This window comes from Prunus avium, chromosome 1 (genome assembly GCF_965620075.1).
Source record: "Prunus avium chromosome 1, drPruAviu1.hap1.1, whole genome shotgun sequence".
Taxonomy (NCBI): Eukaryota; Viridiplantae; Streptophyta; class Magnoliopsida; order Rosales; family Rosaceae; genus Prunus; species Prunus avium.
Window position 1 is genome coordinate 2,570,442 of NC_142284.1, and position 16,026 is coordinate 2,586,467.

The 16,026-nt window shown below is 36.9% G+C and overlaps 2 protein-coding genes across 3 annotated transcripts; both read right to left on the reverse strand.

The window, feature by feature from the left end:
• Positions 1-295: 295 nt before the first annotated feature.
• Positions 296-4,573, reverse strand: LOC110751297 (bet1-like SNARE 1-1). The gene is made up of 6 exons (XM_021951743.2): positions 4,347-4,573; positions 2,916-3,063; positions 1,922-1,978; positions 1,764-1,823; positions 1,564-1,649; positions 296-640 (listed from the first exon to the last, which is right to left on the reverse strand). Exons 1-6 carry the CDS (start codon positions 4,367-4,369, stop codon positions 613-615), a joined length of 402 nt encoding a protein of 133 aa, XP_021807435.1. The 5' UTR covers positions 4,370-4,573; the 3' UTR covers positions 296-612.
• A 2,607-nt stretch (positions 4,574-7,180) lies between these two features.
• Positions 7,181-10,388, reverse strand: LOC110751280 (plant/protein (DUF668)). 2 transcript variants are annotated; one of them, XM_021951732.2, is made up of 2 exons: positions 7,968-10,388; positions 7,181-7,637 (listed from the first exon to the last, which is right to left on the reverse strand). In XM_021951732.2, the coding sequence occupies exon 1, from the start codon at positions 9,922-9,924 to the stop codon at positions 8,125-8,127; it is 1,800 nt and encodes a 599-aa protein (XP_021807424.1). In that variant the 5' UTR covers positions 9,925-10,388; the 3' UTR covers positions 7,181-7,637; positions 7,968-8,124. The 2 variants fall into 2 exon arrangements, with proteins under 2 accessions (XP_021807424.1, XP_021807416.1); XM_021951724.2 differs by having other exon boundaries at positions 7,181-7,649.
• Positions 10,389-16,026: the final 5,638 nt, after the last annotated feature.

Sequence of the window (16,026 nt, forward strand, 5' to 3'; positions counted from 1 at the left end):
TGTACTATATGATAACATTGACTAGAGTATAAAATGCCCACCCTAACCAACAAACTGGATTCTAATACTTTCCTGTAACAAGGCAATGCTGCTTTTTAGCCAGGTAAGGCCATGCCATTGTGTTTGTGCCCCCACAATAAACACTTCCACTTATGTAGCAAGCTGCATTCAAGAGTATGTATGCATATGCATGAACGTATGTATGTATGTATGTACCTAGGCTGGTATGTATGAATGCTGGCATGGTTTCTTCTTATGATCAGTTTGCATGATGCTTTAATCGAAAGATGCCATGAGACAGAAAGCCATGCATTAGAAAGAGCAAAGTGTAAGGTTTTTAAAAATGTAAAACAAGAAACAAATGTTCAGTATGTGTTATTGTACAATTCAACAAGCAGCTCACCTCCAGCTGCTGCCCAATCCTTTCAGGCATAATATCTCTATATTGAGAAATAAAAAATATTTCCTTCTGCTGATCAGCTCTGAAATCTTTTTCACATGCTGTCACGCCGTTTGAGTGAGATGCATTTGCACCGATGATGTTACTGCATATGGGCCAACATTTTTCTTTTGATAAAAAAAATTGGGACAGAAGCTTTCTATAATTCTGGTTCAGCTATGCATAAAGATTCTGCGAATCCTGCAAACAAGAAGCAAACCAACATCAGCCACCCAATTTGATTAAGCAATCAAGACTGCAAACGTATACCATCATTTATTGATCAAAATAACAAACTACCCTGAATGGGCCAACATAGAAAATTGCTAATGAAGTCTAAAATGGCAAAAGACCCATCAACATAGAAAAGTCTGAAACACTGGTGAACGGTTGAAAACCCACGCCCAACCGAAAAACAAAAGAAAGAATAGGAGAATGAGAGGGGGGCTGTTCAGTTTTAAGGATTCTTGTGTAGAAGCCAAAAATTCTTACAATGTAGGCCTCTAATTTAATATCGGGAACTTTGTGGAATTGACGACTATGGGTTGCAGAATGAAAGAGATAATTTAACAATCCATACCACAATTTGAATCCCATACATTTTTTTCTTTGGGTGGATTACATGAATCCTATTTCTTAGCAGCTGGGGTCCTACTCCTACTTCAGCCAATGTTATTTTTAGTCTCCATTCACTCTTTTTTTGCCCATTAGCTTGAATGTACTGTTCCGTTTTCCTTTTTTCATTTCAGCGTGACCTTAGATCTTCCTTGCACATGATCCAACCATCACTAGTTCCTTTTTCTATTTTCCTCTTTGAATGTTGCCACCCCCTCTCTTTGAATTGTTACCATCATTCCCAAATCTATCTTAATTAATTCATAATGACAGACATCCACTCCCACTTTCCACATATGCATCTTAACTATCTCCATCTCACCAACCCCACCTTCCCACTCACATACTTTTGATCTCTCTTTTCCTGTGATCAATTTGTCCATCAGTCAAAAGCATAAGCCTCTCTATCAGAATACAACGCATAATGTTCAAAACCAAGATATCCTTGCCTGCTTAATAAGATGCATTAATATTGCAATAAGAGAGCATATACCATACTGAACTTTTACCTAAAGAGAACGTATATGATTAAGAAGGAAACCACAAAATATGCCACAAGTCTACACATTCTCCGACTTGATTTTTTCTCAAATACCTACATCGCAAACAACTTCATCTCTCAGCTAATCTCCCATAAATGAGAAAATATAAAAAGGAGAGAGAGAGATGAAGATGGAAAAAGTTAGTATAGGAGATCTAGTTTGGGTACCATCTTAAACCGATCCATTGTTCCAAACAATATACCCCTTGATGCATCCATGTGATTGCCCTGGTTTTGCAGTATACTCAAAAAAGTTAAAACATATATACAATAGTTTTTTAAATAATGAATTTAATAAGGAGGGTCTAAAAACTGTACAAGCATACCATTCGGTCAAGCAAACGATTATGACTCTCCACCTCTTCATGTATATCACCTGTTAACTGTAAATAAAACGCAGATCATTTTCCGTTCTTTCCTGTATTTACTTATTTATTTTAAATCCTTTGTCTAGGCAAGTACAACATTTTCATTTTGTAAGATTTAAACATTGATCAAACTCCAGCCCGTCTCTTTACTATCTGCACTAATATATAAATCAATAACATCAAGAGGAACAGTTTCTTTCTAGCATCAGAGTTGTGTACTATCCATGCGTGCAAGAACACATATTGTATAACACTAATGACAGTATATGACGACATTGTTGAAGGTATGTATAGGTTTGCAGGAGTTTAAAAACGTGTGATCAGGTGCATCTAGACTTATCAATGGTAAATAGGCAAGCTGTGTCTGTACGTAATGTAATTGAACACACTGCACCTCTTCTGGGGACTGTTCCTGTACAATTATTCAATGATACTCTATGCATCACAGAAATTTATCCAATGATGTTAATAATCGAGCATATCATAACCCGAATGCATTCATAAACATTATTGTAGCTAATAATGGCGTTGACAAAACATAACTGACAAATCTTATACACTGGATGGCCTAAAGATTGACCTGAGTTCATCTTGAGGACCATGACAGCAAAGGCAATACAGGCCAGATTCCCCTGAACCATCTCATGCTTATGCATCAGGCAACGATGTTTGTAGGATTCTAGTTATAACATTTGAAGAAAAGTCTGTAATGATGAATGGTCTACTTCCACTCCTAAATAGATACAGTCAAATCAATTCCTAAACATCTGCCATGCAATGGCTACAGCATATATATCCACTGTCTAAAAGAACAGGGTACATATCAAATTTACAATGTTGTAGAAAGTGATATTCATTAATAACATATAAAGCATGTTAAGGTATTTATGAAAAGAAGGTTGAAATCAACAATAGAATGGCCAGTAAAGAGATCTTCTTATATGGAACTCACTCTCTTCAGAAAAACAACTCTGTCTTGTAAACTTTGCACGGCTTTGTCATTGTCATGCTCATTAATGTCATGGGAGTATGAGGAGGAGGCCCTAAGACCACCTTCCTCGAGACCATCTAAAAGAGCTGATTTGGAGGAACGGTGCTCCCTACAAAAAGAGTGAACATATTCAAGTATGAGACAAAGTTAGTGTAAATACTGTTCTCACCTGGGAAACCTACTACTCCTAAATAAATTAGTACTTACTATGTCAAATTATTTTACAATGCATATTGGTTCAAAACTACAACATAATTGGGGTTGACACCAGTGCCTTGAACTAAAACTCAAAAGTGACATGGAAAATGAAGTTCAAAATTGTGGTAGCAATTGTTAGACCAAGTCCTACTCTGCCTACGGTTTCAAGAGTTTGTGATCAAGTCAACTTGTTATCCACCAAGAGTTAGTTTTGGTTAAGACTCTTTTAAATATTTCATTCCGTGTAAATCTAAGTGTGTTGTTTCTGTTGTATTGTTTGAATTTCAAATAGCCTTGTAAATAGGGATTTCAGTTCCCTGATGTAATCTTGAATGAAGTATAAATACATGCAGCCCTTACTGATTGGGTAATGCAATTGAGATCACACATCCTTCTCTAAGTCTTTCAGATTTGTGGCATGGTTTTGCAAGGAACAAAGCTTCTTGTTAAAAAAGAACTAGAAAACAAGTTGAATATACACATAATAGTACTATGCTACGACAAAACAGAAGAAACATGGACTTTGTAGTATTTTTAAACTATGAATGCTTGAAGCAAGTACCACCAGTTTATATGCCTAAATCCAAACCGAACAGTCAAAGTACAGTTAATTGTGTATTCTCACAAAAATAACACAAATCTAAGGGATCGGCCTCTTGAATTATGGCCGCAACTTAAAACTTTCAAAAATTCAACCGGTTTTGCACCATCATACAAATCAACACCTTGTCCCCTTTCTTACAGGTTTCATTTTAACTAATCCAGACTATAACTCAATGCCATATAAACATTTAGCTGAACTAATCCAAGACCATTCATCACCTACATTAGCAATTCTAAACAAAATCCGTGAAAAGCATTTTCCTTGGTACTTTCTCTTGAGAAAATAAAGTAGCATTGCTCTATTCTAAACTTGTAAGAAAAATGAACGCTAAATTTCCCTTACTATATCCAAAATTTGTTTACTCTCATCAAGAAAATAACCTACATTAGTAAAATTTACCAAGATTAAGGCTTCGGATAGTCGCAGATGGAGCTCGTACTCAATGCTAATTATAAGATCTAACTAATCAATCTCGATATCAATACTCAAATTGCGTCTAGATAAAAATAAAAATTTCCTGAAATTTCTTAAAAGCAAGATCTTGTTATATGCAGAAGAGATGTAATAAATTTGCATTTATAGAAACGAACCTTCTGTAGCTCATTGGTTTCATGCTTTCAATATTGGCAGATTCGGCGTCGTTTTGCGCTTGTAAGAGTTTGAATTAGGAGGAGGAAATTGAATCTGCTAATGAAGTTGAAGAGTGCAAGAGTTAAACTTTCAAATGGTTGATGCTCCGTTTGGTTGCTGAGAAAATGTGGGAAAGGAAAATGAGGGAAAGGAAAATGAAGGAGAGGTGATGGAGGAATTGAATTGAACGGAAACGAAAGGCAGTTGATGGTTTTCCACGTGGTGCCACTGGCTGGGCTTGCCGCCAATAGGCTCAATGGTCCAAGTCTTTGCTTTTTAGGCCCAACAATACTTCGGGTGCAGGCTTCAAAATTAATTACGGGCCACCCTTTTTTTTACTTCTTTTTCTTTTTGTATTTGTTTTGTTTTCTTTACACAAATGATACTTGGGGAGAGGCAATTTGAACTCGAAGGCATGGGTAAACTGCTCTTAACCACTTGAATCAGTGACGGATCTAGCCTGTTTTTGGCTAGGCAGCTGCCCGGCAGAAAATTTTCTATAAAAAAAAGGTAGATATGTTACCCCAACCAAAAAAGAAAAGGAAACCCTATCTCTAGCTGCCCAGCCAGCCATCAACATATTCTTTTCTCCTAGTTACTCTTTGTGACTTTGTCCATAGAGAGGCAGGGTAGCTGAAAGGATTTAAAAAAAGGTAATCTAAGTAACCCAAAAAAATTTATCCGATGCCAGCAAATAACCCAAAAAATTGAATGCCTCTTCCTCTCTCTCACTCCGCCTCTCTGTGGGTGGTATCGTATTGTAGGCAAGGTGGAAATCTTATTTCTACCTGTGTCTCAAGTTTGGAGTCTAGGTTTTTTCTTTTTTTCCTTCATCTTTTGTCTCTTATTTTCTCTTTATCGTTAAGTTTGATGCCTATTAATGGGTTGGGTTATGAGTTTGTTGTGTTAATGGGTTGGGTTATTTAGTTCTTGTGTTACGGGGTTCGGTTGTCAATTATTTTCATAAGTTTTTAAGTTTTGTATGTTAAATATACACCCCGAGTCACCGGAATGGTCTCCAATGGTGAGATGTAAATTGATGTAAATATACATCACCACCATGGGGATGTAAAATAAAATGTATATTTACATTCATTTTTACATCTCTTGCAGGCGGGATCCACCCGAGAAAAGAGAAGAAAAATGAAGAAAAGTCAACATAAAAGGCTGGGACCCACGGCTACACCCCCGAATTTACACCCCCCCACTGGAGCAGAAAACATATTTACACCCCCCGGAGGTGTAAAGGGGATGTAAAAGTGGCTTTACACCCCCGAATTTACACCCCCCCCCCCCAACTGTGGATGCTCTTAGTGTGTTAATGGGTTGTACTTAACATATGTGAAAATTTTAATTCAAATTCTTTGTTTTAAAGCTAATATCTGTTTGTTTTTTGGTTGTTGATTTTCCAGGATACCTAAAACATGTATGAAAGAGAGTTTGCGAATATGTACTTAACATATATGAAAGAGAATTTACTAATAATATCAATAATTTAAGAATTTAAGACTTCAAAGCTGCTCGCATGGTAAAATGTTATATTTAAATAGTGTTGTTTTGTATTGCATTGCATTTACTTGTGATTTTTGTTAAGCTTTTATATATGTATAAACATGCATTTGAGGATAACACTCATTACGTCCCCTTGTATCTTTTTATGTTTATTATTGAACTTCACTTGTACCGTCGAGTTTAGTACGTAAGTTTTGACCAGTCGACTTTCAAATCATAAATTTGCCACTAACTTGAACTATAAGTCCCTTGCTCTCATTGATAGTCTCTACATTAATTATTGCAAGTTCTTCTTGCAGTAGCCATCCTATAAAAATGTGGGTCTTTTTAAAGCTTATATCTTCAACGATAGAGCATTTATACTCACTGATCTTTGAAGGAAAATAAAAGCTAAAATTTCCTAAGCATTTAGAATCCTTCGTTTTAAAAAGAAAAGAAAAAATTCAAGGAATTATGTAGAAAGACTGTGATGTTTTTATTAGTTGCACTTTAGCCTTGTGATCGTAACACACTTCCTCTCCATCCTCCATTTATGATTTACTACTTCTCCTTCTAATTTTTCATTACTGCTACTACCAAACATAGTATGACGTAATGATGTCATTGTCAAAAGTCAAAAGTCAAAAGCCACATTAATAATATTAAAGGCTCTTTCAATACCCCAGTCAGTGCCCTCCTCCACCTCCTCCTATCACCAGTATAATGCCACATTACATTGCCAGCAAGCAACTCCTCGCTGGATAGAGCTGTAAATACACATTGATTGTTTTAAAGGCTGACACAATCCTTCACCATTGTAACTATTTCTATTTCTTTTCTTCTGGTTATTGATAGATAATGATTTATCCAAATTTGCAAAAGAGAAGCTCATCGCAGAGTCCAATTATGAAACGAGAAGAGAGAAGCAGTGCAGTTGGACGCTGCCCATTTTAACCCGAAACCATTCCAGAAAGAGAGAGGTGAACAACTATTTGCAGAATTTACCAAGCAGGGTAGATTTTTAATGCATGAAAAACACTTCTGCATTATATGGAATCTGGAATCTCAGGGCATCAAAATAGAAGGGTCTTCAGCCCTGGTAAATAAACTGTCAGTTTTTAGTGTGTCAATGGAACAGTAAAAATTATTATACTGTTCCTGTTGAATCTTTAGAAATGCAATGACAATGTTCAAAATCTAACATTCAGTTAAAAACAACAGATACCAAAACAGATTAACTCCATGTAAATGTGAACTGTAAAACTATAAAACTAAAAAACCAGACCACCATGAAAGAGATGCATCAGTGAAATATGATTAAAATTGTATATTGATGACATGTAAGAGGAGCCAGATTAGTTTAAATTCCAAGTGAGCCGTGCATCAGACAACATGAAATGACTTCCTCCTTATAGGACGTCTAAGATGACAACATAGACACAATCCCTCAAACAATTTAACCGGCAGCTTATTGAGTTATTACAGCTTGCACCCTCATAGTAACAATAAAACCATTAGCTAGTGTGCAAAAGATACTTGAACCTTAGGACCCAATGACACCTTCACGCTTTCTTTGGAATGCAACTAGGCACCTTCAGTAATCGCAGGTTTTCCATAAGGACATGCCACACTGCTTTGCAGAAGCACCGTTTCGGATTTGATAGGAAATTTCCTTTCTCCCTAATGCGGCTCCCACTTTCAGCTCACAGTTGTTCTCAAGCATTTAACACTTTTAGTTCATCTCTTTCGTAGTTTGGCACCTAGCACATGATCTAGCATAACCAAATGAGAATAGGATAAATATATCTAAGAATATCTTTGTTAGTATGTGTGTATTTGTGGACAACAACATCAGATTAGAGGTCATGACTTAATCAGAAACTAACAGTCGTGACCAGAGTGAACCATTACTGATTAAGAGATTAACATTAGCCAGAATAACATTATGAATTGCAAAAAGATGAACAGACTTCACTAAGAAAAAACTTCGAACTTTACAAGAACACATGTACAATTCTACACGAAAGAAGGATACCTTTTTTTAATAAATAATTAGAATTATGTACTTCAGAAGTCAAAGCTTCCCATACCTTGCAACAAAATACATTAATGAAGATCAAAGCCTTCAGTGTGAAAAGTTGAGATATTCACATTCTGTTTAACTATCATCTTTGTTTTCACCCAAGTAATAGGAATCAAGAAGAATTCCCTATCACCATCTTCACGATTTCAAATCCAATAATGTAGTCAATCAACAAAAGAAGCTCCGCATTGCAATTGCCAATCCATGCAGTCTTCAAAATCAAAACTACTTGCACAATCCAATAATGCATTTTGCTGGTGCTCATAACGGCATATATAATTCAACCCAACAAGAACCTGACAAATAGCTGCCTCCGTCTTTTCTCGATCAGCAAAATACAATGTCTGTAGCAGAAGAACATTTGTTCGCGTAACAATCTGCTGTTGCTCGAAATTACGCTCACTCTGCCATCTGATCATGTTATGTGCCAGTGGGGCAAGCCATCTCAAAATCCCATCAAGAGTCTCCTTCCAATCATGCGCAAGAGGTGCATCATATATTGAGAAATTCTTAGCACAGGACTTGAGATTAGTCCTCAGGGACATCCTTAAACTGGTTGGCAACATATGATACAAATCGTCCCTAGCTTCCTCACCCACTAGATAAGGATAGCGAAGCAACTTCTCGACAACAATTATAACATTAGCATAATGCAAAGCTAGAGCAGAGCCTCCCACGGTAGAAGGAGGAGCATATACCATTAACTTACTCTTGGGACCAAACCTGGCACCATTCATCCCACCACTCTTTGATTGAACACCCATCTGGGTTCGACTGAAACAACCTGAATGGTTCGGATAGTCTCTCCTCAAACCACCATTTGCAACACTGCAACCAGAAATTTGGCTACTCCTTTCCTCATAATTACCAGCACCAACATAATCATCATCATCATCATCATTAACAGAACTGCTTACTCTAAGGCAGTCCATGAAAATCCTCCCCGGGCTAGTTCCACACGGAAAATTAAAATCCTCTCCTCGATACAATCCCAATTCACCTCTCCTTGAATCAAATTGAGGCTTAAAAGCTGACCCCTTTTTCACCACCATAGCTTTCTCAACTGGACCCGAATGCAACCCGTTTTTCCTACTAAGAACTCTCTTCAGTGGCTCAGAAGCCACCTGAGAAACCCTTCTCGCGTCAACCGGACCAGACATAGGAGGTGGTGAAGCTCCGCCAATTAGGCCAACATGGTTCTTGCCCAAAACAGAGTCACCAAAAACAGCACGAATAGTAGCATAAATGGTACAAACTGTCCTGGCCAGCAACTCCACAACCTTATCATACGTTTGGTTCCAAAGAGAAACATCCTTGAGGTGTCTCACGTCTTGCTTCTGCCAAATCAGCTTCTGCTCAAAAGCCCTTTTGCTCTCTTCGTGTTGATTGTGCTGAAACTTCTTGGTGGCCTGTTCCAACTCATTCAAAACCTCCATTTCACTGTACAAATTCGAAGTAGCGTTCACATACCTTTCCATCCTCCTAACCATACCCTCCATGTCCTTCACCAAAAACCCCAACTCCTTCACATCAATAACCCCATTAACAAGGTCAGCATAGACATGCTCAAAACCCTGCAAAGCAGGCTCAACACACCTTTTTCCAAGCCTGGACACAACCGCAGCGACCCGGTTCAGGTCTTCGAGCTTCTCGGCCATTGCAAGCTCGAGAAGATAGGCCGCGTCGGACGAGACCAAGTTCAGTACTCCTTCAGACTTCAAGATCTCGTTTTTGAGTTTCGAGATCTCGGAGTCTGTGAGGGACTTGTGGAGGTACACAGTCTTGGACATAACATTAGCTACTTCAAAAGAGAGAATGCCTATGGTCTGCTTCTGGGTTTTGGCGTTGTTGCTGGTGGGTAGGTTTTTGGAGTTTGATTTCTTTGAAGGTTGAAGAAGAAGAGCATGCTTGAGATTGGAGCTTACCTGGTTACCCATCTTCAAAATCCAAGGCTCTGCAACCATTGCTGCAAAGATCTGAAGCTCACGGCAACTGGGTCGGATTAAAACCCTTGCACAAACTCAACCTCAAGTGCAAATATGAGATACCCTTTTGAGCGTGCGGGCTATGGTATTGATTGGCAGCTGAGATTTTGCCCAAGAAAGTTGAAACAGGGGAAGCAGTGAGGAATTTGAGTGTTTTGGCACTTGGGTACTCGAGAACTCCCAGCGTGGGGAGAGATTAAGAATGCGTAATTGATTGGAGGGGAAAAAGATGGTGTCTTTCTCTTTGTGTGTGTGCGGGTGAGTGGGGAATCAATCACTGGTGGTGTGTTCTGAAGCAGCGTTTATGAGACGCTCTCATTTTTCTGCTTGCAAATTGCAATTGCTTGGTATTTAAAGTAGTTGAAAATTTTCAAAACATTTCAAAGTGGTTCTGACTCTGACTTTCTGTTGTTTTTGAATTTGTTTGTTTCTTTTGTTTTTGTGGAATTTTTTAATCAATATTCTCTCTCTCTCTCTCTCCTTTCTGATGAATGATGGGTCTGGTAGGTACTCGAATTACTGTAGTGATAAATAAGGTTCTCTTCTTCTTGTGAAATTTATCAGATTTTTGGTTTCTCATTGAATACCAACGAAACAAAATGTGAAATTTCAATGGAGAATCTTATTCAATAAAATGTATCCAAGTCAAACATGGAGCTTTGCTTTTCTGGGTTTCATATTGATTGATTAAGGAACAACAAATACAATAATAGGTAAGTGGTTTTGACTTGAAGATATCTTTTGGGTCAACTAGAAAAAGAAGCAACTAAACCACAATCACCACTGGGGTCTCTCTGACTTCACATCCAAGTGTTCATACTCTACACACAGAAACAGAATTTGACCCAAGCACTGGGAGCTGCCCTAACAATATGGTCACAACTAGACCTATCTATAAGAATAAGCACATACGTTTTCAGTTAGGTGTCTGTATATCTTTCTGAAAATAGTAAAATGGTAGGCAAACTGCTTTGCAATTTGTACGTACATCTTCTCGACCAATTACATTATATCAAATGGAAAAATTATCACACGTAACATATCTTGATTGAGTAGAAATAACAAAACAATGTTATCCTTGTTTTAGATAAATGTTTCTCCTTTATAATGAAAAAATAGGTTAAAAAGTAAGGGATGGTGGTTGTGGGTCCAATACTTCGGTGATAATTTATAAACATATCTGCTTTTAGCTTGCAAGTTTGTTGCTTTTTAGCTTGCAAGTTTTGCTGCTAGCTAGAATTAATTGATTTAGGTGTCACCTGCTCCTCTAATTCTGTTTTTGATCAGATTGAGACTTGAGCTTGGCCTCTCAACAAAGTACAGCCATGGCCCGTGGATGAGTTGGAACTCCTCCATCTAACAACTCACAATTTTCCCTTTCTTTTCTAAATCCTTGTTTCATTTCCTTTCATTTTGTCTTTTTGCCTTTTTATTTTCCCAATATAAAAGCAAGTAAAGTGAGTAAGAATTGTTAAAATCTTTGAATAGTTTAAGCTGTTTGCCCTTTCAATCTTAGATTTTTTTGGTGATAATATCGTGGAAAAAGACGTCTAGGGATGAAATGAAACTTGACAAAACTGATGAAGGGCATTTGTCAAAAGTTAATCACAGCTAGTGGGAGTTGGTCACTTGTTTTTTTTTTTTATGCAGACAACTTACAAAAGGTTAAGACTTGAGGGCTATTATCACCGCATCACAAATAATAACAAAAATAAACAATGAACAAGTCATCTTTACCCTATGCACAAATTCTTGAGTTTCGCCGCTAATTCAGTACTGCTCTATAATTTCTCGATACTTTTTTTAAAAACAACGTTTAACTTGAATTTACACCATTTTATTATTTTGTTTTCTCTTTTTTCAATATCATGTTTAAGCCCTTACGATAAAATCATGTGGGAGGGTCATCACATTTTGCAAATGCCTTCATATGGAGATCACATGAATGTCAGAAGAATTAAACAGCTAGCAGCTAGCTACATAGAAAACTCCATGTTCCTACTATACTTAATTAGAATTAGATATCAAACATGTGGCTAAAATGTGATTTAATGTGGTGGCCTCTGTCTGCAGCTCTTTTAGTGCGCAGTGGAACATGCCTTTTTCCACTTTCTCTAAGCTTCTAGACCTTCTCCAATGGCTTCAAATTGAGGAGAAGAACTTCCGTCCTATTTTTTTTAAGAGATGGGAAATGAAAGATTCTCGTGATATACGAGTTTTTATCCAAATTGAGACCACATTGATGTTAGACTGTTAGCAAATTCTCAAAGTAGTTCTAGAATGGAATATATTTTTGTTCTTTATCAAAGAGATCATACAATGGAAATGAGTACTTGGTTATGAGAGTAGAAAGTGCCCATCAATTAAAGGGGACAAAAGACATAAAGTTAGAGGATCAGAGGACCAACTTGGCACTCCTTTCCTTTTGTGTGTGTGTGTGTTTTTCTTTACCAGCTTTGCCTATCATTTTAGACATGCGTATTTTGCCTTTATCAGTCCAAAACAAATTAACAAAAGAAATGCTATTTTTAATCAGCTAGTCAAATACTTCCTCCTCCTATGCGGAGTGATCAATTTGGTTTGAATGAGTCACACAAAAACACAATTTGCAAATTTGCTCTTCCAATTTGACACGGCAAAAGTGAGCAATACATTTAGCTAGCTTCAAACACTTGGAGTTACCATGTGCCTGTGGCAATCAATCAAGGTGGGGTTTGCCGAAAAGAAACGTCAAACAAAAAAAAAGAAAGAAAGAAAGAAAAAAAGATGATCAAAGCTTTCGCGCCATTTGCATGTAAGTTTGTGTTTGGAGTGGCTTTGTTGATGGGAATCCTTATAGGAGCAGGCTGTTCAACTTTTGCCCCCACAAATTACGTCTTCAGCTCACTTTTTTGGATTCATCTTTTAGACGACTAAGCTTTACATATTATAAACATTATAAAATGTCACTTTCATGGAGGAGGTGGTGTTTAATTAGTGACACTTTTTTTATATATATAATTTTTTCTGGGGTTCTTTAGGCTTTTTGACAATTGACTCCATTGGTTTGATTATTGAAATCATTGATCTGTAAACAACTCCATCATAATAATAATAATAATAATAATAATAATCAATCAAGCTCTAATCTTTGAGCATTTTAATGCTTGTCTTGTTTCACAAGCCTATCTCTTACTTGTCTCATCTCCTTTTCTTCATGTTTTTTCTTTTTTCTTTCTCAAGGTCTAAGTTATTGAAAAGAAGATAAAGAAGGGGATCGTGGCATAACTTCATTTGATGGTCTTGCCTCTAAATTTAATCCAACTCAAATTTGGTCATCCTCCCTAAACGATGCGATAAAAAGTTAGTGAAAAATTATAAATGCAAAAGATAGAATCCTGGCTTTGGGTTAAAGTATTCTTTGGCATGTTAGCGACTTTAAATCGATTGTTGAATTTTTGGAGGTTACACTCTATACTATAGTGAGAGACATTTATTTTCTTGTTGCGTTCATAAAGTAAGTAAATTTCAAGCATATTCATCGTGAAGCTAATTTTATTTATGAACGGATGACAAATTTAAGAAATTTGGTTAATTCCCATTGGGGTAAAGTTTTCTTTAAGTTTCATAATTTTGACATAAGAGGTGTTTTGGATTTAAAATTTTTTGTTCAAAAACTTAGAATAAAAATAAAAGGGCCATCCAATAGCCTTGTGATATGGGAAATTTTGGGTTGGCCATGGGCCAAATATGCTAGTTTGGGGCAGCCCAACATTATAGGCGACATTCAACTAGTCACCTGATCCTGCAGGCCCAAGAAATATACCCAAAAACCAAAGTTGAATTAGGAGAAGCTCCAAAATCTTCTTCAGATATTTCAGCTAGAGAAATTCAACGTTCAACAATATCATCAGGAGTAGATATTCTGCATGACTCTGGAAAGAGAAAGAATAAGATGTCAAAAGATTCAAAGCTATTTGTAAATGCAACGTATAATATGACAAAATTGTATATTTAAAGAGTATAGCCGCGCGGCTATACTCTTTAAATATATTCGAGACGAACACGAAGCTTGCACTCGCAATCACTGCTTCGTCCTCCGGGTTCGGCACCGGAAAAAGACCCAACCCGCCTAGCGGCCTAGCGACCGCCTAGCCGCCTAGCCGCCTGACCGCCTAGCAACCGCCTAGCCGCCTAGCGCCCGCCTACAACCTATGGAAGACGATGCTGTTGCAGAGATTAGGAAGATGGGTGATTATAGGACTATTTGCTCTATTTGATGGCTATGAGAGTCATTCAATTCCTCACTACGTGAAGCCTAATTTATTTACAATATCATAACACATCCCGCCTAGCGCGCGTTCTTGAAGGGTTCAAAGACAATTCACAAGATGCACATTCTTGAAGTGTAATTTATTTACAATATCATAACACATCCTGCTTTCTCGTTAGACACGGAAACTGCAGTGGGAGAAGGAAGGATATCGTATCACTGAGACTAGAGTTAAGGAGAAATCAAATGAATTTGGTTTTAGTGGGAAATCGTCTTCAACTGCAGTTACGGCAATATAAATAAACTGCAAAGGTCAATCCTCTGAACTGATGGAAAGGAAAAGTGAATAGTGGAAAGGAAAAGTGGGTTTTCTGGTTTACAATGTAACTTGTGGGTTCTTGTATTTGCATGGTTTCTAAGGTCCAAGCGACTGTGCTGTCCTGGATTTCCTTCTAGATTTGCCAAACAGTCTATCCAAAAAGAGATTTCGTGTAACATCATGAGTTCTTCTTATAAACGAACAAAAAAAATCATGAGTTGTAGAGATAAAGGCCCAACTCATCCAGACTTAACTGGGCTAAAGGGTCGAGTGTAGGCCTAAATCCAGACTGAGTTGCAATTTACAAATAAAAGAAAATAATATTAATTATTTTATAAAAACATGAACCAACTGTTGTCTTGTTGTTATGAATTGATCTGGTCATCTGATATGAACAGATAAGATAATAATGGAAGACCAAGGCCACCATCACTCACAGTCACACACCTCAGCTCCACTTATTCATTCATTACAAATCCAAATAAAATCAGACAAGAAAAGCTTGGAATATTTGACCATCTATCTGTTATTATCTGGTCCAATGAATCCTTCTCTTCGAATATTTTCTGCCTTTTGACTATGTATTTTTTGAAATTCACACATAGGCCCCTGTTGCTATTCAATTTAAAACTCTTGTATAGCTTCTTCATATGTGAGGTGCTTTGGAATCAATTTTGTGGCTTTTCTTTACTGTTGAAAATGACCACTCAGTTCCTATTTATGGTTTTCATAATTAAAATATGAAGAAAACCCTTTTTGAGTACAAGCGATAGTCTAAATTACAGAGAAATTAGGGGAGGGGGGAGTTTCTCGCACACACGTACACAACTAAGATGTCATAGGGATTTCAACTTAAGACCTCTTATTTGCAATTTTCTACTGAGCTAGACCTGTTGGTGCTAAAGAATGCTTTTATTAATAAAAGATTATGAAAAAACATAAATAAAAATTGAATAACCTTTTTGTTAATCAGGCAAAAATCATTTGACCCAAATTATTGTTCTTGCATTCCTATAATAGCATTATTTTGTTTTGTTTTGTTTTGTTTTGTTTTTATGATGAATTATAAAGTCGCGATGAGTCCAATGTTGTTTGAAGATTCTTCTTTTTCTCTTTTGGTATGAGAATTACACGCATAGACTGATTGACTGCATCCCAAGTGATACGGTTCCTGAATTTGCAACAATTTTTATTATCGCTATGATTTCTTTCTTATTATTTTATGCAAAACTTGGTTTGGTCTAAAGTGGTGAACCAAACAATATAAGAAAACATCAAAATGGATTCAAGTTCAAGGTATTGCAAAATAACTCAAATTAGTGGAGACTAATTCATGTACGATCTAGTACTAATTCAAAACAAATAAGACTTCTTCTTTTTTGTTATATGACTATAATGATTGGTCAACTTTGTTACCAAACACATCACTCGTGTGCCCTAACTCACGATAAACAAGATTCCTTTTTTGTTACATTGGAAGGGATGTAGATGATTGTAACTGTTGGTCAAC

What these genes read in the sequence shown, in the direction of transcription:
- LOC110751297 (XM_021951743.2), bottom strand. Translation starts at nt 4,369, where the DNA reads ATGAAACCAATGAGCTACAGAAG. An exon ending in AAACCAATGAGCTACAGAAG is followed by an intron (nt 3,064 to 4,346) that starts GTTCGTTTCTAT and finishes CTCTTTTTGTAG; the next exon opens with GGAGCACCGTTCCTCCAAAT. An exon ending in CAATGGATCGGTTTAAGATG is followed by an intron (nt 1,650 to 1,763) that starts GTACCCAAACTA and finishes TTTGCGATGTAG; the next exon opens with GTATTTGAGAAAAAATCAAG.
- LOC110751280 (XM_021951732.2), bottom strand. Translation starts at nt 9,924, where the DNA reads ATGGTTGCAGAGCCTTGGATTTTGAAGATGGGTAACCAGGTAAGCTCC.